This window comes from Anguilla rostrata, chromosome 2 (genome assembly GCF_018555375.3).
Source record: "Anguilla rostrata isolate EN2019 chromosome 2, ASM1855537v3, whole genome shotgun sequence".
Taxonomy (NCBI): domain Eukaryota; kingdom Metazoa; phylum Chordata; class Actinopteri; order Anguilliformes; family Anguillidae; genus Anguilla; species Anguilla rostrata.
The window spans coordinates 50,734,912-50,762,055 of NC_057934.1; the positions used below are offsets into that span (position 1 = coordinate 50,734,912).

The following is a 27,144-nucleotide window of genomic DNA, read 5'->3' on the forward strand; positions in this document are numbered from 1 at the left end:
AGGCTTATCACAGCGGAGAAGGGATTTCATGTAGCCTTCTCCGCGTCACTGCTCTGACCTCTTCACCGTGCATGTGATCAGGCATGTGACCACACGACTGAGCACACATTTTGAGGGAAAAAATGATACCTCCTGCTACGGACATGCTACACATAGCCTAGGTATTGGCTTCGCCGTCTCTACAATTGCATGCTCACGCGAATGGCGTGGCGCGTCATCCTTGGACCTGCTGCCGGTATGGCTGGTTCCAGGCAAATTTGTAGCATGTGCTTTCGCAACTTTGTCATAGTTTCTTTAATCGTACATTGCATTTTCGTCTAAATAGAGTGCAATACGATGGCTAATAAAATAAATAAATACATGAATTATAAATTAATTAATTAAAAAAAAAAAAAAAAAAAGACTGGTTCCAATTCCTCTCCTAATATACTCATTCGGTAAGCATATTAGTAATGCAATGTGGCCCTTTAAAGCAGCCCACTGTGCCCAACTGTTAAATAATATTTAAATAACGACGTATTGAGAAATAATTCTTCGAACCTTATTGCTTCGATGCCTGCCCTCGCCCGGAGTGGCCCTTATGTCAGCGATTTAAGCGTTGTTGCCGTTATCGTTGTTAGTGTTAATCAGTTTAACCTTCAGGGTCCAAGTTGAACTATGCGGTTGTTCCCTGCACTTGGACCGGTACTTCTCTCTAGGGGTTTCGTCATACTTGTTCCTGGTTATGATTATACACTTTTTCGTACGTCGCTCTGGATAAGAGCGTCTGCCAAATGCCTGTAATGTAAGCGAAACGCAAAAACACGATCGCCAATCGTCTCGGCTTTCGGGACCAGGCTATGCATCTTTTCCATCGTATCCGTTTGGTAGGAGTCGCTTCCGATAGCTCAACGCAAGATTAGCCTCATCGTGACGCCTGATGGGCAGAAACAGTAATATGTTCATCCAATATCTGCATAATGAATTTCCCCACAATTTAAAAAAAAAAAAGATTCATAGACTATTCAGCCTCATAACTGCGTTCACAACTGGTCTCTCTTAAGGCAAGTGTTTCAACCCCGGAGTACCCACTGTTGGAAACTGCATTTCCTTATGCTTCATGGTTCTTTATGATCTCACCATGGCAAATATGCTTAAATTAGCTATATATTGTATACACCTCAAGCTTTTAATCTAAGAAAATGAAGAAACTTGTGTCATTATTGCATACTAGCACTGTTTTCCGTCCTCTCCTCCATGACCCGGTACCTGTGGTGGCGCCCCCATGCGAGCCCTGAGGAGCCTTCATTGGGAAATGCCATGACGAAATCTGGTTGCCGTCCGCCTCTGTCTCATTGGCAATGTGGTCCCCATTCCGGAGTTCTACACCACCACTCCTGCTCCAGTGTGGCAACGGCAGCAGTGATGGTTCCCAGCATCCTCAGTGAAGCTACGGGGCTTTGGACATGTACTTCTTCATCCGTTGGCATTGACATAATTTCCGTTCAAAAGCTATGAGCTTTGCAGTATAGGAGCACGGCTGCTACTGTCTACTGGCAAGTACCGGTGTCGCAGCCGCTAATGTTTCCTCTGTAATCAGTTTCCTGCTGCTGTTACTGCTACTATTACTGCTGCTGCTGCTGGGTGCTACTGCTACTGAAGCTGCTGCTGCTGGTACTGATTCTGCTGCTACTGTTACAGCTGCTGGGTGTTACTGCTGCTGCTGCGTACTGCTGCCACTACTGCTGATGTTACTGCTGCTGTGTTGCTGTTGCTGATGCTACTGCTCCTGCTGTTTATTGCTGCTGCTGCTGCACTACTACTGAACGAGGATTCATTACACTAATATGAGTAGTATATTTCCCTCTAATTGGTTTAAGTCTCTGTGCTGGGGGGAAATACGAACAAGCTGTTGGTACACATAGCCTAATGATATTTGGTGATTAGTTTGAATGGCCTTGGATTTATGAGGTAGCTGAGCCACTGACTGACATTCTTGTCGCAATCGACAACCTGAGCCGACCAGAGGAGGATGGGTTTCCCCCTTGAGCCTGGTTCCTTCCGAGGTTTCTTCCTATCTGCCACAGGGAGTTTTCCTTCCCACTGTCGCCTTAGGCTTGCTCCTGTGGGGGTTCAGGTCAGGGTTGTCTGTAAAACAAGGGTTGTGACAACTGCCGTAAAATACACTATACAAATAAATTTGATTGATAGAAGCCAAGGCCATACACGTAGGCATATCCTTTAACATTACAAATAGTGTAAAAAAAAAATAAATAAAAAAAAACCCTTGGTACACATAGCCACTGACCCACAATGTTAGAACAGCCTCAAGCTGACCGGATGAAGGGTCTTTCCGGTAGCCGAATGGCATTTCACAGTCATCACTTCAGCCGGAGACTAAATGGACTGCATTTATATAGCGCTTTTATCCAAAGCGCTTTACAATTGATGCCTCTCATTCGCCAGAGCAGTTGGGGATTGGGTGTCTTGCTCGGGGACGCTTCGACACGCCCAGGGCGGGGTTTGAGCCGGCGGCCCTCCGACTGCCAGACAATTGGTCTTGCCTCCTGAGCTATGTCGCCCTATGTCAGAGACTAAGTACTAACAACATGTCGGCGTATGTTTGCTTTGGGGGGGTTTTGCTGCTGCCCCCTCCTGGTCTTGTCCATGCATGCTTGTATGGATGGCAATGAGCGAGGATTCATTTACACTGATGCAGGTAGTAGCATATTTCCCCCGGTTTAGTTTAAATCTCGGCGCTCGAGGGGAAATACCGACAGCTGTCGGTACACATAGCCTAATATTACATCTCACATAGTATGTTCCCCTGGTTTATTAATTAATAATTCATCTAACTAGTGGCCTCAGGGGAACGTCCAACATGCTGTTGGTACACATAACCACTGATCCATTAAAATAAAAAAAAATAAAAAAATAAAAAATAGACGGCCTCAAACCGAAGGGCTTGACTGGACGAAGGGCTTCCTCCAGGTGGTCGTACACATAGTCATCACGTCATCGTTGAACACGTGCTTCACATCACTGCTCTTACTGCTGCTGCGCTATGGCTCCTACGCTGCTGCGTTACTGCCACCGCGCTCCTGCTGCTGCTACTACTGGCCTATGCAACGAGTGAGGATTCATTTACACTGACGTAGTCGGTAGTATATTTCCCCCGGTTAGTTCAAATCGCGGCGCTCGAGGGGAAATACCGACAGCTGTCGGTACACACAGCCTAATATCATACCACACATAGTATGTTCCTTGGGGTTATTTAATATTACATCTAAGTATTGGCCTCAGGGGAACGTCCAACATGCTGTTGGTACACATAACCACTGATCCATGTAAAAATATAGACGGCCTCAAGCCGAAAGGCTCGACTGGACGAAGGGCTTCCTCCAGGTGGTCGTACACATAGTCATCACATCAGCCGGAGACACTTATTGATAGCATATCGGCATATGGTTGTTTTGGGGTTTGGCTGCTGGCCTCCCGGCCTTATCCATGCGGGCTGCGTGGTTGGCGGGAGAGCTCCAGAACAGAGCCATACCGCCAAACATAACTGTATTGCCTTTATTGTCAATAAAGTTCTACTTGATGACAGTGGTCCTGACAGAAATGGAGCATCGCGTAGTTCTGGCAGGTCACGAGAGTCAAGCGCTCCGGCCGAATCAGCTGATGGCTCAGCTGAGTGATGTTCGCCTATCACAGTACATTCACTAACAGGGCGGTCTACTTAAACAGCCTCCCTCTACTCATTCGGCTGCTCCTCCTGCATGCAAGCGCTGCACGTTGCTTCGTAAATCCCCTCCACCACCCCAGCTCCATCCCCATGCGTCAAGAATTTGCATTCTCCATTCCTATGTGTTAAGAAGTCATATTGCTCCATCCTTATGTGTTAAGAAATTGCATTTGCTCCATTCATATGTGTTAAAAACTGCTTTGCTGCTGGATCTGTTCTGTGTGTACCCCTCTAGGGGGGGTTTGGCTGCTGGCCTCCCGGCCTTATCCACGCGGGCTGCGTGGTTGGCGGGAGAGCTCCAGAACAGAGCCATACCGCCAAACATAACTGTATTGCCTTTATTGTCAATAAAGTTCTACTTGATGACAGTGGTCCTGACAGAAGTAAGAAGAGAGAGGAGAGCATCAGCACTATCAGCTGCCATCACCAACACTGCATCTGGCAGCAGCGAAACCTTACAGGTAGAATAGCAAGCAAGGTATAGGCTTCAGTGTTCAATGCATGGGCGCAGTTGACCCCCTTCCAAGCAACCTAATAGGTGTTTGTGGAACTTTGTTTGGTACCTTTAGCATTAAAAAAAACTGTAAGAAGGAGTTGCATCAGGAATAATAATTAGACAATACAAATTGAAAATAATACAAAAGTTAAGAAATAAATTTATTGAAATTTCTACATTAATTCATCTTTTACTGTGAAAACACGCAGTAATACATTATTGTTTGTTGTTTGTTCTTAAAATAAACAATACATTAACGTATTGTTAAAGATTAATTATATATTGTGTTTTTACAATAAAAGCAAGTTTAAATTTACTTCTTGGGTATTTCTAGGTTTTTTGTTTTTTTTTGATAATTTGTGCTGTCGTGCCAAACCATGCACCTTCTGGCAGTTTTGTGGTCTGAGGTGCCTCAATGTTCCTGCCTGACGCAGGAGTAACCTATAGGCCTAAGCTATAGTTGTGTAAACTTTCTAACTATCGCTTGATTCGTTGACTTGTTGATTTGATTCTGTGGTCTGTTTACATTGGTCCATGGTTCTACTTTCCCAATAACCTAAGTGACTCATGGTCCTACAAAATCCAATGCATTGTCTATAAAATATCTAATGTCTAATGGTGCAGTCTGTGTGTGTGTGTGTGTGCGTGCGTGTAGGTTGTGTTGCGTGCATTTTGGGGTGAGGGAGAACCCATAAAAGATCTTGCACTAGGACCTGTCATAACTAACTGCCACCACTGCAGTATGACTAGATGGAAATGCAAGAATAGCACAGTCCATCTTGAATTATTTCATTGATTATTTTGTTTCATATTGATGCATTGTTTCTGTACTGTTTTGGGATTGTTGGGGAATATAAGTTATGTGCTGCACTCTACAAGAATGAAGTGCATTTTCTTATTTTATTGGTTTTATCAATGGATGATGTACCCATTGAAAAGTTTTAAAAATAAAGTGTTGAAATAAACACTGTAATTTATTGCCATTTCTTATAAGAAGGTTATTTGCATAAATAAGAATTGTGTTTTTGGAATGTTTTAATTAGAACAGTAATGCAACATTTTCAGCAGCATTTATTGCAAGGGAAACTAAATGTATACTATATTATTGATGAAGACAAAGTTGTTGGCAATAAGGCCATTGCCATATCAGAATCCTAATCATTTCACCGTAAAGTATGAAAGGTGCTGCTTTCAGTTTTTTATTCATAGGCTGTGCTGATTTATGTTAATTTGTCAAATGAGCCTAACTGACTGCATCTCTGCAGAAAGCCACAAACATTTCATTGTGTTATTATATGCAACTGTATTACATTCCAGTCAATAAATCATACGTTTCTTTCAGTACTTTGCCAAAAGAAAATAACTGAGTATGAGTGGAATGCTCTGGCTTCGCTCCTGCACTTTTTGTAGCTCACAGTTCTCTGTGCTCTCCATATCTGTCAAAGGTTTCCAGGTACTTTAAACAGTTTGGTATTCCCCGAAGAAAGCTGTGATACAAGTCTTAAAGAATTTTGTGGGGTTATGAGAGAATATGCAGTGCAGACCATAAGTATTTGGACAGTGGCACAATTTTTTTTGTTTTGGCTCTGTACTCCAGCATATTAATCACATATTCATTGTTCATTCATTATTCATATTCAGTTCAAATCCAAAGTGTAAACTGTCAGCTTTAATTTAAGGTTATTTACACACATTTTAGGTGATCAGTGTGTAGGAATTACAGCCATTTTATGTGTAGTTCTCCCATTTTAGGGGACCAAAAGTAATTTAGCAAATGAACATACTTAAATGGTTGTCATATTTTTACTTGGTTGTACAAATAGTTGCCATATTTGTCATTTTTATTTGATGACCACCTGAAGTCTATTCCCCATAGACATCACCAGATGCTTGGTATCTTCCCTGGTGGTGCTCTGCCAGACCTGTACTGCAGCCATCTTCAGTTCAGTTTTTTTTCTGAGATTTTAGCTTTCAATCTTGTATTCAACAAGTGAAACACGTCTTCAATTGGATTCAGATCAAGTGATTGACTTGGCCAGTCAAGAACATTCCAAAATACGAGGACTATATATAAAAGGTCTGAAATTCCTACACGGTTCACAAAATATTGATGTAAATACCCACAAATTCAATGTGCTCGAGTACAGAACCAAAACAAAAATGTGTTTATCCAAAATACTTACAGACTACTTACAATACAAGAGTTTTTCTTGCTTTGATAGACAGGTCTGTACCTAAATTGTTACGTATACGTACATTGTTTAAAAGCATCTTGTATGCTTTATTAGATCTGTAATTGAGGCATAGGAAGATGGATATGCAGGGGACATGCATCAGGAGAAAGGTGAACAGTTGACTTAATAAAAGATTGTAACATATTCTTACAGTAGGTTTGCACCATATTGGCGCATAATGACATATAGTTTCTGGGGTTTTCAGGCTCACCAGCAGTTATTGTGTAAAATAAATGAACAATATTACATTAGCATCTCAATGCAAATATAAGAATAAATGTATCCTCATACTAGTCTTTGTTGTTATTACTTTGGCCATGAACTGGTAAGCAGAATGATGACAGTAAAAAATTCCAGAAAATTTTTGATTGTGGCAGAGTGGTGAATGTTCCAGACTAATGCTATCCTTTTTAGGGTTCCAAGCCCATACGGTTGGAAATCTTTTGTTTTTGTGCTGGTTAAGGATCCAAGCCTGCTTTTCGCGAATTCCCGTGAGATTGTAAATGCTAGAGATTTGAGTATGTTCACCAAAAGCAGATATGATGTGCTATAATTAAAGATCTAAATGTTCAACTTTAAAACGCTCTCCTTCACTTTAACTCTGATTTAGATCAAATTAGGTACAAAGATTCTGGCATGCATGCTTTACAACTTTGCCAATTGAACTACCATGGTTTGCCAACAAAATTTTCCTGCCACTTAAAAAAAAAGTTTCTCTTTTCAGCTTTTTATTTTTATTTGGAAGATATTAGCCAATTAATTTGAAACGAGCATGGCCTAAAATAAAAATGGCTATAACTTTTCTGAATTGTTATGAAACAGCATAGATGTTGAAGGGTTGTTAGGTAAGCATATGTGCAACAGCTGGCTGCTAGATACAAATAGCCTATGAGTAAAATACATTGATAGGTTGCTGCATTTAACTTAATTCATCATGTTCCATCACAGAAAGTGCATGCTCTTTTGCCTTTACTTTAACAGAACATTGTTAGAAAAAGAGCATGCGCAAATTGCATTACTAAAAAAATGGTTACAGTGTGTCTGTTTTTATTTCTTTGAAGTCTGTTTTGGTACATGTACATTGTTAGGTTTTGTCTTTGATGGAGCACCTCTTGTCACTGAATGTTACCATAACAGGGGAAGGGCAGGGGCTGTCAAACATCTGATTGCCACAACTGACAAGGATGCATTACAGAATGCTATACAATCCCACACTTCATTTCTCTCTGAAATATTGATAAAATGTGTATGCCTATGTAAATAACACTGTAGGCTGTGTTAAAGTTGACAGTTTTCTTCCAAAAAAAAAAAAAAGGAAAGCACTAGAAACAGGAAATTGTGGAAATATCAAAAAAATGGGAAAAATCCATGACACCCGCGACTTCCATGACAAGGACCCAGCCTTACACAGAATTGGATAGACGAAATGTCATGAAATCTTTTACACATGCTATGATGCCAATATTATTCAAAATACCAAATTTGGTCAAAATCACTTGGGCATGGCCTGTGACATTTTAGCTTATAAATTAGCTTGTGATAATTGCTACAAAATTTGCTGAGCTACCCAGACACCCTATTTGGAACAGTTCCAGGTTTCGTGAAAATCAATTGATGTAAAGCTGAATGGAGCCAATTTAAGTGTTGTGTTAATGTTGGTTTTACTCAGTTTTTAGTGAAGTATTTTACTTAACTTTTATTTGACAAATCTAGGATATATTTTTACTCATTACACTTGTTCTGTTTTCTCTAAATTACTTATATTGCAATATTGCCCCATACTGCTTGGACCTCGTTAATTACCGCTTGCAGCTATATTTTTAATTGTGCTTGCCTGGAATGATGTTGAATTGTCATGTGATGTAGTGGTTTATGTTTGTTGTCTTATGCTCACTTATGTTCTTTTTTGCATACCTTTATCTGCATCTGCGTCAAAGTGATAAAACCTGCAAATAACACATTCCTTTTCGCTGAAACTTTAGTCACTATATTATGCACAGGGGCGTAAATGCGAGGATGTGGAAAGGCCTTCTCGGATATCTCATATTAACTCATACTATCAGCTTTATTGAATCATATGGGACTAACTATGATGAAACTGATGCTACAAAAATATGCAGCACAACAATAGGAACAGTTCAGATCAAACAAAGGAACACTAGGCTGGGATTCTATTAAGCTGGCCGCTCAAGGAAATTCTTATACTGGAAGCTTTACAGTAAACCAGTTAATAGATTCTTTTATGTCAGGAGATAGGCTTGCCATTCTCAGAATAATTCACGTGTAGCTGATCCACTTCCTTGTCTCACCTAAGAAGGCGTGGCAGCTTGTCTGTGCAGCACTGTTTAATCTGAAAGGTTTTTCTATCTACCATAAATTGCATTCCATAGTTTGCACACACTGCTGTCCATAAATTTTGCAAAATTGCAAGCATGGTTACATGAAGCTAAAAAATTGGTTAAATACATCTTTTCACATGACAGGCATGCAGTGCTGAAACACGTTGCACCTAATTTCCTGGGTTGCCTGGGGTGGAGTTTGTTATGTTGACATTGTTATCTCTCCACCCTGGCTACCGGGAAGAAAGCTCATTTCCAATTTAGATGATAGACTGGAAATTCCACACCTGACTGATTGGAAAGGAGCACTACAAAGTGTAATTTCCTGTTATGTTTACATTTATAGTACCTTCTAAAAGCAGGAAGGCTCCAACTGAACTGAAGGAAGTTTACCAATAATATGTTTTTGTTGTTGACAGAATATAAGTTAATTATTGGCTATTTTGTTTCCTTTAAGGAAGTCTGTATGGGTAATTAAAATGAATGATGCTCTTCCTTTGAGGTCTTATTTTGTCACTTACTATTTTATTGCCAAAGAGGAATTCATTAACTTTTACAGCTGAAACCCAATGTTTACAAACATTCAAGTATGAATCTGAACTGATTGAGCTGGAGCAGGACAGTGGAGAGTAAACCTCAGACAGCCCAGTTTAGTGAGGTAGACAAGAAATTGCTCTCTAGAAAATCATACATTGACATGTTTGCTTGTTTGCCTACCTTCCAAAACACCCAGGTTTGCTGTGCTGCTTTTCTAATTATGAGGGGTGGGGTGTGTGTACTTAATATATCGAATTATATAACACCCTATGTGGTCAAATGTGCCATAAAGTGGTATGAGAGATGTTTGGCTGGGGTGACATTTAAGGGAGTCGAAAGAGACGCGTGGGGAGAACATGCTGAACAGTCTCCTGCTACCATACTGTCCTACAAGCATTTTTGTGATGTATCATGCATGTGTATGCATCTTCTTTTTGTGTTTTTGTGCCTTTTAATGTTGTTAAAACTGCCTATCCGTAACTGTTATATTATGCTGTGATGAAGTATTTTCTTTTTCAGTAGATCCAAAGTATGTGACTTGCTTACATGTTGATTGGTGTCTACATATTTTCAAGAAACAATATTGCCCTCATAAATGTGATTTTGGACTAAAACAGGAAACAGATTACTCACTAGCTGTATTAATAGATTCACTAGCTGGATTTGCAGTTGCTCTGGGATAAGCTATTAGAGTCAGGGTCCAGATGGGTCCTAGCTTTTCTTCATGAAATAATAGAGGGGTCATGCTCTGGGATAGGCTGTTCAGATTTGTCTTATTGACCAGATGGGGTAAACCTTAGGTAGGTTGCTCCCTAGGATAGTTTCAGATCTACACATTTTGCTGGTTTGTCACCTCTTTATAGCGCAGGTATGTGAATTGCAAGATTTTCAGATGACCAGCATGCTTACCACCTAGAACAGAATCATGCTTTAAACGGAGAATACCAACTTCTCCCCTCTAATATGCGATTCAGAGTCCCTCAATTAAAACGCAACAGTCTGAAGAATTCTTTTATACATCAGTCTATCCTGTTGCTAAACCAAAATCAGTGTGCTGCTAACTGAGATCTGAATCCAGAGGATATAATGTGATATGTATGTTTGTCACGACTGTTTGATGTGTTATGTACGTCTATGAAAAGTGTCATATGTGTAACTGTATGTTTAATCTGTGTGTAATCTCTTGAATGGAACTGCCTGAGGATGCAAAATGAATTTCAGTGCAAACTGACAATAAAGTTGTATCGTATCGTAGATTAATGCCTGGCAGCAGTAGATAGTCTTGCTATCCAGAATACAGATGTGCATATATACAAACTCATATTCACCCATAGATATTCAGGTTACAGTTTTTGAAAATTGATGGGGTCAGAAAGACTTGTTTTTCTCCCTGTGACAGTTGTTCCATACTACTGCATGCTGGAGCATGAATATTTTAGAGTGGTGTGAGTTTTTTTTACTGACATCTATATCTTTGGCTGTATACACAAAATATTGGTGTTATGGAGCCACTCAGCATTTCCGTTTAAAAATTGTGTTTGAAACAAAAGCATGGCTGACACCATTTATTTCTTTTGAACCTCCACTTTTGGTCACAGACATTTCTTTATAACAGTGTGTACTTTCTAGCAGATGTGACTCTTTCCCATGTTATGCTTGAGCAATTAGGTCCATGCCGCTTCCCAACAATTCAAAAATTCCCATTTACTCTTTGAACCTCAGATTGTAAACATATTCTGACACAAAGCGTGACATAATTATCCTTTGCTCTGTCTTCACTTGCAAAAAATGCTTTGCCTGATTTGGCAATATAATTATGTTGCACTGGAAGAGATGAGTGATGTGCAGGTTTAATTCCATTAACTCAATCCAAGTCGCAACAAAATTCAGCTGCGATTCAATTTTTTTTGAACCATGTGCTGTTCTGCCCTCTGGTGGTTATCTCAAGAAATAGAAATGGCTGTGTGGCACACATAAAAATCTAAATTTAGAAGGCACACTCCTGACCAGGATAGACAAATGGATAGCATTAATTGCTTAACATAACATGTACCTGGTAATCTGACATTTTTGGCTCAGTTCTCAATTTTCAAAAGCACCAGTTAAATTGCTTAGAATATTACTTTATACTGAAAATCTTGGAGGAATGACTTTTAGTTCTTACATTTACAACGGTTTTCTTCATCTAAAAAAGAAGGGAAGGGAATGCCCATACGTAGACTGCAAGTAGCATGTGACTTTAGACTGCCAATGTTACATCCAGCAATTGAGATGAAGTTTACAACTGTATTATAAATCTGTTTAATTATGTGGGAGGGGGAGATATGTCACAAATAAGAGAGCACCCAACAGATGCAAGCCACTCACCCCCAACCTCAAGTTTCTGGTATCAACAGACAAGCAATCTCTTACTGAGAGCCAAACTCTCCTCTGTTACTGCGAGTTTCTTTTTTTAAATACACCATCCATTTCATAAATTTTTGTGTGTTTTTTTATGTCCCTATCCAATTCACCAGTTGGGAAAAAACTGCAAAAGGGAAATGGCAGGTTATTTCATAGGAATTGTTTTATTGAAATGTTGATGGAATCAAACATCTCATATCATTCTGTCATCAGACCTTAATTTCATACTCACGGAAAACCTTAGAAAAAGCTATTCATGCACTGATCTTGTTCCATAACTGAATACACCTCCGAGTCATTATATGGCATCAATTTTCCTTTTGAGTTCACTTTATCAAGTGCCTCTGGCTTCAACACTTTCACTCAGCCTATTAGGCTGAAATTCGATGGAACTCATATATTAATATATAAAAAGATCAAACTTTCAGAGAATAAAAGAATTCCTATGATAAATGTAAGTCCTTTATTTACAAAAGTATTCATTTTTCCTTTATTTTACATACCGTTTATGCAATTAATATATTTCTTTTAGGTCCTGTACACAACTCTTTTCATCTTGATTTTATGTCTGCAGAGTAGCAAAATTAACATTAAAATTATGCCCATTTAGTTCTGTCCAATGATTTTTCCTTCTACTCAACAGACCCCTGAAAGGAAAACAACACAAAAGTGGTGAAACTTCAATATATTCAGGGGTATAGATGACTGTGAGGTCTTTAACATATGAGAAACTCACCGTTTTAGTGCACTATTGTCCCAAGAACCCATTTGTAATGGCAAACCCACTTTGCTTTGCAGTTGCTATTATCTAGGGTGACCTGGGACAATCAAAATGTATTGTGTCCAGGGTGATTGGATAGGATTAGAAAAATCCATGCAAGTTTCCATTTGGTTCCTCCTGGATAGTAATCACTATAAAACATTGAGAAATGTATCAATTATTCTTTAAATTGGACTGCACAATATTTGCATTCCCATAAACATTTGAATGCCATACAGAGGGAATCCATTTTGTTCCACATAAAAATAAGTTATGCCAAAGCACTGCAGTCACTTTTGTGTTGTCAGTATGAAGTGGCACATATTGAATTGACCCTTGAGGTAGGTTTATTAAGTGTTTCTTCCTTACTTAAGTCTGTGTCACCTGATACCAATGCAAATTCAGAGCATGTAAACCCACAGCAACAGGGCAAACTAAGAGTGGACACAGTAGGCTTGTGCATGACAGAAAAATGGAATGTGCTAAAAGTGAAAGATCACTTTGGCAGAAGTACTACATTTAGCCAGTTAGTGTAACATGCCCTCACGTAGACAAACATGCACAAACACAAATCAAAATTAAAATGGTCTACAATCAGGGATGTACTATTTTATTGTTCAAATGAAAATACTTGGGTTATTCTGAAAGACTGTAAAATGAGGTTTTGTATATTTTATCTTACTTTAAGGCAGGGGGTATGCTCAAGCTTTGAGATTTATTTTTCACACTCTTACTAAAATAACTTAATTCTATATACCGTTTTAAACACAAGAAAGTAGCTCTACTTGTTAGATTTTCATGGAATTTCCACCAAATCATTTATTCTTACATAAAATATTCATTTTAGGCCATTTTAAACTGTAATCATTTTGGTTCCTTTACCAGCTATGCAAGCACTCAAATGTGTAGCTGACTGTCCTTGTCATTCTGTGCTGGCCCACCGGTAAAGTAATAGAGAATGGAAATGTTATATTTCACAGAAATGTGTAACCACTTCATTATTTCTTCCGGAAAAAAGGAGGCTATACACCAGACACAACTTCTAACCAATCTGTCTGTGGTCTGGCTATTCCACTGATATATTGGATTTTGCCTTTATTTATTTATTTATTTACTTTCTTTCTTATTTATTCATTCATTCATCTTTTTAAGGGGTACACTGCTAATCCTCAAATGCGTCTCCTTTAGCATCTCTCCTGCATAATTTAAACTACATTGCAGGCATCTGATGGCCTATGAAATAAAATACTGCGTTGTTATTATTTACTTCCAATTAACAGTAAACATAATGCAAAACTGGGGGATACAGCTGTAGGTTGACACCTAGTGTTATCTGAGAAGCATTTTCATAGCAAAGAAACTTAAATTATTGGGCTTGCATGGTATTCACTTATATGTACTGTAACTGCAGGTGAGTGAGTGTTCTTAACATATTACACAGCTTATAAGCCTTGATGTAAGACTAGTTCATAAAAACTATTTTCGGAAAATAAACAAATGAAATTTTGACAAATGCTTCCTATTATGATTATGTTGCATAGTCAGAAAAAGGTGACATGAATGGCACTTAAAGAAAATTCACTGTCATGAGAGAAGCCGATTGCTCTCTTTCTCAAAGGTACTGGTGCCTGTAAAATATTTGCCTATTCGGACTGGTGTACGGCGATTCTTTCCATAACGTGAACATTAGCCTCCTTCCATGAATACACCCGGCTGAAATGGAACACCAGCTATAAACACCAAAAACATGTCCTTGGCCAGGACTATGGGTATGGACTATACAGCCACACAGCTCCGAAGCGCCAAGTAATAACGGTTCAATGGGGTCTCTGGGCCATTCACAGCCGGAACTTGTGTATTTCACGCAAATGCCTCTTTCCCATGTTACGGTTCAGCAACAAAGTCCATTCCAATATCCAATCATTCACAAATCCCCAATGTGTACAAGTCAATGTGTCTCTCCAAAGCTGAAATCGGGCATCAGAAACACAAGATGCAACCTTTTGTTGGCTTTTCATTTTGCGAGGAGAAAAAAAAAAGGCCTTACTGGAAGATCTCATATTAAAACAAGGCCAGAAGGAAAGTGCGGGTAATCAAAAGGAGCTTAAAACCAGATATTAAAATTAGAGAAGAAAGAACAAATCAAAACACTGCTGCAAATTCCAGAGGATATACACCCCGTGCTGCCTCCCCCTGGCACCGATGCTCACTCTGACGCCTATCCTTGTGGTTCTGTCCCTCGGTCCCTCCTCAATCTCTTCATTGAGAAGCCTGGCGTATCCTCAGCAAGACATGGCAGTTTATCATCCACTCCAGTCGGCTGTACTGTTGTCAGGATAAGTGCCAGAAGTCCTCCTCTACCAGCGGCGCTGGTGTGCTGGTGTCACCGAAACTCGTATATCGGCGCGCTGTGTTCAGGGACATGGGTGAGGTTCAAGGACTGGTACCTGTAAGACCAAATGACAGCATGCAGGTGGTTACACACATCAGCATTACAGCTTTGCTTGTGTTCCTTCGTCAACAATGTTTTAAACTCTGCTGAGCTACAGAATTGCCCTCAGCGAACATCACAGAAAACATGAAGGCAAATTAATAAGGCTGACTCCATGTAACAGCACATGAACCAGGAAGAGATGAGCATTATCTCCATTACCATTCAGAACTTCTGTGGTAGTAATAGCCCTCTATGGTTGCTGTGGACTTCTGGAAGCAGATGTAATAGAAGCCAGCGAAGGAAGCGCCGCTGATGTCCTTGATTGTGTGGTCTGGGACTAAGAACTGCTCCTGCAAGGGAAGAACATTACCATCGAGATGGGCATTTAGGGATAATGGCCCCCGCACAGAAGGTCAATACAAATTTTCCACTGAATAATTTGTAAGCATTCAATGATTTTTAGAAGCAGATTATAAAAAGGGTGACAGTTAGACCCAGCCAAATGAGACACTGACAAGCATTTCTTTGATGAGCACCATTATTAAAGGCATACTATGCAGGATTTTTTTAAAGCCTTGCTGTGGTCCTGTGTTTACAATTAATGAAGTCTCCTCCCCAGTCTTCAACCCCACCCACACACCCCGAGTACCCCACCTAATGTAGCCGGCTAGATTGCTACAGGTAACGTTAGTACCGTAAATGAGTGACCGTGAGCGACAGTAAGTACGCAGATTCCATTATTGCTTAATTCATTCCATTATGTTGAGCGTAATGAACCCTCACGAAAGTCTTCTTTCCTATTTGTTTTGTAAACGAAAACAGGTTTTTCGCCACCTAAGCCACCGATAGGAGAAATCGTACAAAAAAAACATCAAGTTTTTTAAAAGTTTTGACTGCTTCCAAGTTTGCGTGCAACCTCAGACACGATAAATTAACACAGTACAATCCATTTAATTGCACAAAACAATGACAGAATATACACAGTGTGCCAACAGCCAAGTGTGCCACTCAGGCATATGCTATCAGTGTGATTTTCACCAGAAACCGCAGAACTGGCGGTTTTGTGTCTTTATAGAACAATTGAGGTTATATTTATGCAACATCCGTTGACTTTTAATGTGTATTTATAGATCATTATGGGATGTAGTTGGCCATAATTCCATGAAAGTATCAAAAATATGTGATAATGGTTTATGCAAATATGCATTCTCTTTACAATGGCATGAATGTCAAATGGTTTGGGATTTGGCAATGCTATGCAAATACCCAAATTATGCAATAATCCTTTATGCAATTCAGTGGATGCTACTGTATTATCATTAACCTTCACTGTTTTGCCTATATGTGCAGACCAAACTGAGAAATAAAATTCTGAAAAGCCTTTAATGTAACACCACTGACAAAAGAATGGTGCAAGCATTCTTTCAGTGAATATATAACATAATTTAAATACCTTGAGCTGGCATTTGTGTGGATTCAAGTAAAAAGGTTAACCCTGTTTTGATTGACAAAATGAAATGCATTTTAAGACATACTGCAATTCCAAATAGCACCTTTCCTGGCCTTCTTACAATGTGTTAACTCTTCAGTATGTACTATATTTCCACCCAATTCTGGCATTTACAAAATTGAACCCTTTAGGAAATGTTTAAATTGTTCCAATTTTCAGTTTTGTCACGCATTTATTTTTTTATAGCCTACATTTCAATGAATTGTAGTGGTGTCTTAAAGACCAGCATTTTAAATTCTAAATGTTGCAAAACATAAGGAGACGCTATGCAGTAAAGCAACTGTGGTTGCTGTCATGAAAGTCACCGCCACAGCCCAATTTTGAGTCAGGAAAAAACCATGGGAAATTGATATTCTGTGCATGTACTGCCAGTGGAATGCCAAGTGGAATAAAGGCAACAAATTATTATGAGCACAAATAATGACACACTGATTTCAATAACAGAAATGTTAACCTGAGAGACCTGAAGTGCTTTACTTTGAAAGAATACATTTTTAAATCAAAGCGTGATCTGAGCGTAGATGAAGGTACCACACTTTCTCGTTAGAGGGCGCCATCATGATTGTGTCATCAAATGAAATATCCATCAGTTTTGTTCCAAAAACATATAGTATTATATTATTAACGCTGGTAAAGAAGAAACAGCCGCATCAAGCCTTACCTTCCACCTCATGAAGACATAGTCACTGTTCTTCAGCTCCTCATAATCAAAGTCATCAGAATTGAAGGTTTTTGCATACTGATAAAAAGCCTGAAACTTGCCCTGGAATAGATGAACAAGAGAAACTCATTGTATTAAAAAATAAACTAATCAATTCCCAAATGAATAATATACATTCAAGAATAGTAAGGAGCCAACGGAAACAAGATTCAAAATCTAAACAGAAAAGTGGAAGAAATAGGATTCGAAGTAAACTGATATTTTAAAGTGATAAATATTTGTGAGAACAGTAAATATTTTTTTCTTGATTTGGCTCTGTATTCCACAATTTTATGTTTGTAATCAAACAATTAACATGTGATTAAAGTGCAGATTCTCAGCTTTTATTAATGTTCAGAATTTTTGTATTTTCCATAAAATTAGTGAAAATAATGCATTTACAAAATAACAAGAATAGAGGGTAAAATAACGCAAATGTTAGAGGGTGACTGAAGTCATATTGATTGGTTTTGAGCAGTAACAGCTCTCATACCCAGTGCTTGCGATCAACATCCTCATCTGCATCCCACTTCCGTGTTAAAAAAGGGCGCTTCATACTGATAATTTCCCCAGCAAAGAATGTAGTGAGCGTTGGGTACTCCTGTGGAGGATACAAATACAAACGTGCTATAGCCATGTGGAATGATCAAACCACCATCATCTTCCTCCGCAAAATTAAGGCAAGACAGAAAAAGATACTTGAATATACGAATTTATATTTTTTCTACTCACAAAAATCAGTTGCTACAATAGTACCTGAAGTATGTTGCTGACAATTAATTGGGTTGATGTACAAATATGTGCTATTCTTTTCTTCCTGGTATCTGCAGTTGCATCGGATTTCCAGGATGGCATAACGGTTTTATCGTCACTCAAAAGTACCAGCTTTCAAAAGTACCAGCATGCACTCTTGTGATTGAACAAAAGCATTACCAAACCGTTTATCAAAAGAACAATTTCTTCTCTGAACGACCTTTCATGTGCCACCCAGACTTCTTAAACCAAGCAACACAGAAACAAAGCCATCTAATATGCAACTTTATCCCTGATAAACAATCGGACCAGTATACAAATTATATGGAAGAAACATGGTAAAATCACCTGAAATTGGGTATCTGCTGAAAGGAACTGCACACCAGTCAGATTCTAGTAAACCCCTTCATTGTGGCTTTTATGTGAAAAACAGACAATTCAGCATGTATAGCTACTGTGGGGAGGCCAGACGCCACAATCCTCCCACCTCTGTTTCAGCTGCTACAGGCCTCAGAAGCTTCAGTGAGCACACACTACCCTACAGCTCAGTATGCTCAGCTCTTTAGACTGGAGAACATCTGCTGAAGTGGCTGACACACAGACCTTTATGGACCTTATCTTTTATACTTTTATACAGCAACTAGATACTGCTATGTCCCCTAAAATATGGGACAATGTAAGATCTTTTAGGATACACATTTTCATAATGGTACTCAGTTACAACTTCTCAACTGCCATGGTGAGAACAGACTTCTCATGAGAACAAAATAAACAATGGGCTTGGTGACAATTCTTTAAAAACCAGAGCATGCATTGGGAATGAAGAAACTATACATTTCACAACTACTTGAAAGTATATTTGTACAGAGAATTCATACATATGAACAAAATGCTGCTCAGTCCAAATGCTTAGAATTTTGGGCCTTTTACAATGTGCATTTTTAATATTACTGTAACTTGCTACCAGCAGTATCCACCAATCCACCACAGCATTTGTATCACTGATTGGGTACTGAAGTAGTTATGGAGAAAACAATGCACAGCAGGACTGGACAATGATACATAATGTAGACTTATCCATCTGTAATACTATTACTATCCAAGACATCCAACATAAAATGAAAATGTTTATCTTTCTGTCATTGGCACCATTTCTGATTTACATTTGAGTTTAATAAACTAATAAACAAACAACCAAAAAAGGCCATGTACACATCCTACAGACAAATTCACCTCCGTCAGCCCTTTGATTTTCAGGTATCCACACAGATACGAATCTTCCATAGTCACATGCTGCAAGAGAAACAAAAGATTAGTCCATGAAAAGCGCCCAAGTAGCCAAATTATACATTTGCCCAACTGTATGTCTGTATATCATATATAAATATGACTTGCAGAAAAAACATGTTTATGTGGTGCAGAATAACCAGGTTCTTGCCATCATCAAGCACAACAGAAAGAAATAAGCACTTCCAGCAGAGCAACTCTGTAGTGGTGTGTGCCCCGTGAGCCATTTTACACACTGCACTGTGAGAAACTCAAAGTCTTACTACTGAAGACATATTCTGTGATTATTCTGAAGCAGCCACTGCACACATATGCTTTGAATTACAACTAAACATCCTTTATAGCTAGTATAGCTAAATCTCAGATTTAAGGACACAGGAGTGACGAATGTCTATCATTCTGTCATTATAATAAGAAAAACGTGTTTTATCAGTATGATGCAACCCTTTTCATTGTTATAAGCATTGTGTGTAATGGTAGGCACTGTGCAGGCATGTCCAAACATACTAATTTGTCTTCTGGCATAAGCAGGAAATCATTTATGTCACACTCTCATTCCAATGTATAAATGACACAATGCAAATGAAAGAAAAATACTAGTCACACAATGCCTAGAGAAAATTGGTCTATGATTAGTTATAAAAACACTCCCAAACCATGAGTAAAAATCATACCACAGCAAGATGAGAAACAAAGTTAGTTCATTTGTGTAATAGACCAAAAAGTGAACAAGGGATTAGCTTAAACCTGACTAGGTTTCCATAAAGAAAAAACTGACAACCTGCACATGTACAGTTAACAACTCTGGCCAACAGTAAAGCTAACAGGAACACACGTTTAGCTTGGGACCAGGGCTTTTCCACCCATGGCAACTCAACAGTTCATGCCCCATGTCAAGGACAACATTGATGTCATTAACAACAATCAGAGTTTACTGACCATTACGTGAACCTTTCTTACTGGTTATTGAACCAGCGTACACAGCGATCTGACCTTATTAAGACTTGTGGCACCAACGTTTAATTATGTGCGTCTAATATTAAACTGCATTTGATAATTAATTATTGTATATCCTGCCTCAATTAGATTTTGTTACATTCCTGCCAAGAGAAAATCTGATGATTGTAGTTAAAGACATCAATGTTTGGATACTCAAGCATCTTAACTAGACGTATCGGTAAAGCAAGCATCGAAGTGAACTAAAAACGTAACTAACGTTAGTCTAACTTAGTTGGCAAGCTTGCTAGTGTGTATTTTTAGGTTTTATTTAAACGGGTATCATTCTCTAAACGAAATAGCTGGCGAGATAAGCGTAGTTGTATTAAAAATGACCTGTCTCTACAGGTTACCTGGTTAACTTCAGCTATGGGACACTCGAACGGTGAGGGCTGGACTGCCCCACATTTGACAGCGTGCGCTAGGTAACTAAAAACGCATGTCCCCCCCCCCCGGAGGTAACATGTCTAGTGTTGATTATGTAAAATTCGCGATCATGTGTGCTAGCTATCCATTTTAGACGTGTGCATTATAGCTTAACGCTGATTTTGAAAAATGTTGCATTACAATGCTGTCAAAACGACCATGGTGGACTGGCTAGCTAAATGATTTTGTGCCATTGAGTAGGTACAGGAGTACAACAGTGAATGTTTTTTAATAAGTTAGCTGGTGACGTGGCTAGTTATTTAGCCACTACTAGTTGTTTATTTCAGACTTACCTGCAATACAACTTCAACATCATACGAGTTTCCTTTGCTCTTCTGATGTCCTCGAAACTTGGAACCGCTGTACAAGAGCGAGGTGGCAACGCCAGGCTGTTGCGTGTTGATCGGCGGAGGAGGAATAAGCGAGGCCGAGGATATAAAGGCCATAGAGGCGTTGCTGCAGCACTCCGTACGCACCGGCATGTTTATCACTTCACGGGGAAAGCCCCGTCTGCGGTCGATACGCGCCAGAGAGAGACAGAAAGTGGGAAAGGAAACGAGGAGCACTGATGAGGCGGCTCACCTGCCCACAAGTTTCCCAGGGCTAACAGAGAATGCGTTACCAGGGTCCCTGAAAATTGGGGGACCTCGACGCCTCGCCAGAGGGCAGCATCACCTTCTCTGATTAGATTGAGGAATTGGCCCCTCCACAAAACTGAAGGTTCATTGGCTTATGTTTCGAGTTGCTTGTTGGGAATTGTAGGCTTATGTCTCAATGAAGTGCACACAACAAGACCAAGTGGTTCTGTCAGGTTCTTTCTGGAAACCTTTCTTATGAATCTGGCTAAGTAACCCAGGAAACAGCCCATTTATTTGCGATTTCTCACAGGTTTCCGTGTATTAATATTGCCAAACACCTCAATCCAGTCGTCTAATTTGACGACTTTTTAATGATTAAGTTGTTCAAATAAAACATTGGTCATCGATGTCTTTATCTGTGTATATGGTTTTATGTTCAATTCACTATATGCATTTTAAAACAAAAGAACATTAACGTACAAACACACTTAAAATGCTAATGCTCTGGCAACAAACAAAACACACATAGACCTATTCAGGCACTATTTCTCGGTCCCTGTTTTAGCTTATTTGACTCCTCATCAGCGATCAGCAATATTTGACCTCCCATAAAATCAAGCAGAAGTTACTTGTTAGTTATCAGTTCAGGGCAGGCAGTGCGGGTATCAGCTAATCTTTAATCACATGGATGATTTTCAGAATGGTCATTATCACACAATATTATACATATTCGTGTATCTGCGCATTATTTGCGGTAAGCAGCTCCATTCGACCATACACGTTGCTTTTTTATACATTGCGTACGTCTCAGATTGAGACTGTTATCCATTACTGCCAATGGAAGAAGACTGCGATTGAGCAGTCTAATCAGAAGCAGATAATAGGTATATCTAAAATCTCACACAGTTAAGATGAAAACCAAGGAAAGGCAAGCATGCACATGACAGAGCAAAATCTAGCGTTGTCTAAATTCTTGAAAAATAAACTTCATGTCCCAGATTGCACCGCAGCAAAATTAACATGTTAGCTTGAGGTGCAATTCGAACGGAAGGTCAACAGCATGGCGGCAGTATTGTACAGCGCAGTTCTTGAAATGCGGCTTTTCCCTTGCCTTTAGTACAATCCTTCTGCAAAAATTATATTATAAAAATCACAGCCAAGCTGTTAAATCAACAATGAATTAGTTTTAGCTTTCCAACCGACTGAAAGTGTTCTTATTTTTGTCCATCTTGCTTGCAAGGTATCTAATTGATCGATACCGGCTACAGTTAGCCCACTGTTGCAAGTGCTATTCTAGTTTAATTTATATCTGTTGTGCTAATATTAACCTGCTGACCTGCCTAAATAAGCTGTTCGGGATGCTGCGGAACCTGATAAGATTGTATAGTCGGCCCAGCTACGCTGTTTGGGACCGCTGCCCGTCTGTTTTTCAGGGAGGCCAAGCACATCTTTTTACTCTTCTGGGAAACTCGAAGGCATATTCCAGTGCAACATCTGGTAGGGCGGCTATGCTGCACCTAATGGACTTTTTAAATGCAGTTTCAATGGCCTGTGAATGTATCGTTAGCTAGTGATAGTTTAAATAATTAAAATAGTTTTACCTGACTACCTGGCTAAATTTAGGCGAAACAAAAATGGCAGTTTTCTATTATTTATACGCTGTATTAAACGCTAATTTTGTATAATTAGGTAGGATATTTATATTTATTGATACGCTTGAAACGAATAATGTGAATTGCATTTTAAAATCTATATACTTTTCATTTTGTCAACAGAAAGAAAGAAATTTTACCAGGATGTCAGTATTTCTCAAGGAGACGGTAAACTGCAATAGTGATCATCCCTCGTTTTTTGTTACATTTTCCCAGCAGGCTGAACCTTGTGTATGTAACGTTTTTTTGAAGTCGTCACCAAGCTTCGATAAACTATTGTATGAAGCAGCCATTGCCCAGTCCCCCGAGTGCCAAGCAGTAATGAACACTCTGGTTCTGTCATTATCAAAATGCTCTAATGCATGAATATAATTTTTGTATCCCAGTCTGTAACACTGCGCTTTTCAAAGGACCTGTTATCTGGTTTGGCTGACTTTGGCAATTGTTGGAAAGAACTCTTGGATGACGCTAATTTTAAATAGTAACCACATTTTTGGATATAAATTCCAATAGTACTTGCAGCATTGGGTTTATATTGATTAGTCATTATATAGTTCAATTCTGATACTCCTATCCTCTCTTAATCCGGTGCTGTTAATCGTCTGTAGATGGCCTGTTTGAGATCAATCTGGATCGCAAGAAACTGAAGACTCCAGGAGGCAAGCTGTTCACAGTACCCAATGAAGCCTTAGCCATCGCAGTGGCAACAGAATGGGATGCTCAGAAAGACACACTCAAGTTCTACACCATGCATCTGGTATTACTAAATTAGGTTATCATCTCATAATTATAAATTGTGTTCCTTGTACATTACATTATGAGTACTATTACACTTTTTCTTCTGCAGACCACTTTGTGCAACACAGTCTTGGATAACCCCACCTTCCGGGACAAAGACCAAATAATCACGGCTGCTCTGAAGTTTTTGGAGACAGACACTGTTTGGTATGCACGTGTCAATTATGACTTTGGCCTAAGCTTGCTTGAAAGCTGTTGTCATCTTAGAATGACATCTGATTATTGATCCCCGCAAGCAAATGGAACGCTGGCACAGCACATATGAAAAAGGAGTAATGTTGGCAGTTGAATCCATGTACAATCAATGTACATATCTCTGAATTCTGGTGGAACGTTTATACTGGGAGTTAAAACACTGTTGTGTCTTATTGCAGCTACAGAGTAGAGGAACCCTCAGCACTGGTGGAACTCCAGAAGAACGAGTGGGATCCTGTGCTGGACTGGATTGAAAAGAGGTGAATGCCTTACCTGCACCACAGATGTTCAGTTTGTTTATCATTATTTCTGAGGACACTAATTATTTTGAAAACTGAGCTTCTTTGGAATGGTTGTATGAACTAGGATGCAGCCTAATCTCCGTGATCCCCTCCTAGGTACAATGTTGTTATCGGCTCATCCTGCAACATAATGGGGCCACAAATCCCAGAGGAGACTAAGGACACTTTCCGCCAGCATCTGGGTTCCTATAACTTTTGGGCCCTTACAGGTAAAGTTCTGGGAACCTGATCTCACAGCCTGTCTTACCTATTCAGGTTTAACAATATCACAAGTTATGTTTGATTTATGCCTTGTTTAGGTTAAACAATGCAACTTTGAATGTTCGTAGATAATTTGATGGTTTGCAGTGCACAGTACTTCTGATTTTGGGAGTTGCAGTGTGCAGAGCTGCCTGAAGAATGCAAGTTTGTCCGTGCTCATTGACAGGGCTGGAGTTTGTGATCACCCAGCTGAAGTCGGTAGTGTTATCTTTTGGGCTGGTCAATAGACACCTGACGGTGGAGCAGGCTGTGCTGCTGTCCCGTCTGGAGGAGGAATACCAGGTATGGGAACATCTCTATCTTTTGCCCACATTAAAGCTAGAAGTGCTAAATTTGAAACAACTTGGCACCTTGACCGGCAATTTGTTTGTTACAACTTGTACAAATTAGCCAAGGCCATTTTTAGAGCAGGTAATCCAACAAAATCAAGTAGGTTTTAATATCCTTAACCATTCCTTGCGACCCTCATTGTAGATCTTAAATATCTCATGTTGTAATGTGGCATAATCCCCCCACCTCTCTGCACAGATACGGCACTGGGGTAATGTGGAGTGGGCCCATGACTATGACATGTATGAACTGCGTGCGCGCACGGCTGCAGGGTCACTGTTTGTGCACCTCTCCTCTGAAAGCTCCACTGTCAAGCGCAAGCTGCTGCAGGACTGAAGGGATTCTTTTCCACAGTGCAAGATTGTCGGTTGCACATACAGGACTTTGATATTTGCCAAACGTACTATCAAATAAAGTACGTTTTCCTTGAAGTGTGAACATGACCTGCAGGGTTTTCTAATGTATACATCTTGCCTTGCCTGAGGGAAACCCAAAATGGGGACTGTTTTCCATGCCTCGTGTTTCATATAGGGCCTGTAGATGGAGCCATTGTTTCAGGTGTAGAAAACTGGATTATTAAATTAGTGGTAGCCAAATTTTCAACAAAAAAATAAATCAATCAAGATTTCTCATGCTAAAATGTGGCAGTAAGTCTAAACATGGTTGGCTGCAAAATTTTGTTTCACTAAAAATTCTAAAAATGTATCTAAAAATAAACCTATTTATCATCAATGGATTAGCAAATGCTCTGGTGTTTTATTTATTTTTTGTGTGGAATATTTCCTCTGTATTTGAACAAATTATTTAGATTAGCCCAGAGTTGTCAGCTGCAGTGTCTTCTGACCTGGCTTTCCTTAATGCACAGACTGTTCAATTTGATCTGTACTTATGGGTTGGTTGTCTGATTATGCTGTTCTGGAGAAAAATGTGAAGTAACTTATAAATATGTACATTTGCTGACATGCATATATTCTATTTTTTATTTTTTAAATGGAAACTTCATTTTATGCAAAACTTAGCATTGCTGTCCTTGTGTCTTGATCTTACAGCAGCTTGATAATTGTCCTTCACATCGTCATTGTGGATGTAAATGTTTCTCATTGTGGAGGGATTCCTACTCACCTATAAAGTGAAAGTGTTAAATGACAAGCGTAACTTGAAATGCACCTACTTGTGCCCAGTCCATATGAGCTTGTAACACACATGGAAAAAAATAAACATTGTATAGAGTGCATACACTGTGGTCAATATTGAGCAAAGTTAATGATCTGTCTGGAACAGAAAGGCCCTGGACCAAGCCAGGCCTGCCCTTGTGATGAGACCACTGTAAGAGAGACATATGGCTGGGGCTCAACTATTCACTCCATTACTGTCAATGAAAGATTTTGTGTAAACCTGAGGTCAAGACATTGGTTTTGGTGAGAAACACAAACCAACTGGTTTTAGCCACAGAAGGACAAACCTGTGTGTCCCCATGCGGTCTATAGACACTGTCCCACGATACAGCCTTTTCACACCACACAAAGGATGTCACCGCGGACCAGCTCAAGTCTTTACTGACAATGAGACAGACTGAGAATTACAACCTCAAAACTTGACAGTCTTATGAGTATTAGATTAGTATTTGCGCGATATACATATCTTTTTTTATTAATACTTTTATCTGTCTTTTGCTTACTATTTGTAAATAAATATTTTGTTTACAAATTATGTTGTCTCTATTCTAATAAGTGGGGCTTACTGATTTAACTCTGAAATTTAAGGCATTGCTAGGTTCCTCCTAAATTATTAAATATTTATTGTTAATGTGAAATTCATTAGCTGGTGGCCTGTGAAAAAAAGGAAAGCATTGATCTGCCCCTGAGGAAGAAATACCGTACATCTTTGCTATTGTGATAAAGCATCACATTGTACAAACATAATGCACAATTGAATGGCAACAAACTATTTACAGTTCATCTGCATAGTCATCATCCCAACTCCAACAAAAACTTCAGCATCCAATTAAAAACGTATTCTGAACAAAATGTTTTTCCTGTTCCCCTTGCCTTGCAGTACAGTACATAGCAATGTCAAATTTGTGCTTTATAAATAGCAGCTCAAGTCTTTCCATATTTTCAACTGAAATAATTTACAATATATTAACTTATCACAAAGTTTGATTCTCAAATCATTGCATAAAGTTCCACAAAATATTAACCCATGAAAATATTCAATTTAACTGAGAGTTAAGCATCTACTTTAGTAAATATATCTATACCAACATGGAAAAGAAGTGCAGGAATGTCAAATTACTCTAGTTAAGTTTACTTAAGATGTGAAGGGCTACAGCTTTTAAATATATTTTTGACCTGATTTTCTGGCAAGCATGTGCACTACACTTGAAGTACCTGCTACCATTAGCCACTGTAAGTCTGAGTCATTGAAGC

The 27,144-nt window shown here is 39.2% G+C and overlaps 2 protein-coding genes across 2 annotated transcripts; one reads left to right on the top strand and one right to left on the bottom strand.

Moving 5' to 3' along the window:
- Positions 1-12,181: 12,181 nt before the first annotated feature.
- Positions 12,182-21,316, bottom strand: LOC135248352 (glucose-induced degradation protein 4 homolog). Its single transcript, XM_064322884.1, has 6 exons — positions 20,893-21,316; positions 19,124-19,183; positions 17,631-17,738; positions 17,099-17,200; positions 15,147-15,277; positions 12,182-14,940 (listed from the first exon to the last, which is right to left on the bottom strand). The coding sequence occupies exons 1-6, from the start codon at positions 21,079-21,081 to the stop codon at positions 14,877-14,879; spliced, it is 654 nt and encodes a 217-aa protein (XP_064178954.1). The 5' UTR covers positions 21,082-21,316; the 3' UTR covers positions 12,182-14,876.
- Positions 21,317-22,195: 879 nt separating this feature from the next.
- Positions 22,196-25,949, top strand: atpaf2 (ATP synthase mitochondrial F1 complex assembly factor 2). Its single transcript, XM_064322882.1, has 8 exons — positions 22,196-22,674; positions 22,953-22,997; positions 23,438-23,586; positions 23,677-23,774; positions 24,002-24,082; positions 24,221-24,333; positions 24,552-24,667; positions 24,914-25,949. Exons 1-8 carry the CDS (start codon positions 22,536-22,538, stop codon positions 25,049-25,051), a joined length of 879 nt encoding a protein of 292 aa, XP_064178952.1. The 5' UTR covers positions 22,196-22,535; the 3' UTR covers positions 25,052-25,949.
- Positions 25,950-27,144: the final 1,195 nt, after the last annotated feature.

Coding starts and splice junctions, on each gene's coding strand:
- LOC135248352 (XM_064322884.1), bottom strand. CDS start 21,081: ATGCCGGTGCGTACGGAGTGCTGCAGCAACGCCTCTATGGCCTTTATA. Junction 15,278..17,098: donor ATGTCTTCATGAGGTGGAAG/GTAAGGCTTGAT, acceptor CTTCCCTTGCAG/GAGCAGTTCTTAGTCCCAGA. Junction 14,941..15,146: donor TACCACAGAAGTTCTGAATG/GTAATGGAGATA, acceptor TTGGTCTTACAG/GTACCAGTCCTTGAACCTCA.
- atpaf2 (XM_064322882.1), top strand. CDS start 22,536: ATGCTGCGGAACCTGATAAGATTGTATAGTCGGCCCAGCTACGCTGTT. Junction 22,675..22,952: donor ATATTCCAGTGCAACATCTG/GTAGGGCGGCTA, acceptor TTTTGTCAACAG/AAAGAAAGAAATTTTACCAG. Junction 22,998..23,437: donor CAGTATTTCTCAAGGAGACG/GTAAACTGCAAT, acceptor AATCGTCTGTAG/ATGGCCTGTTTGAGATCAAT.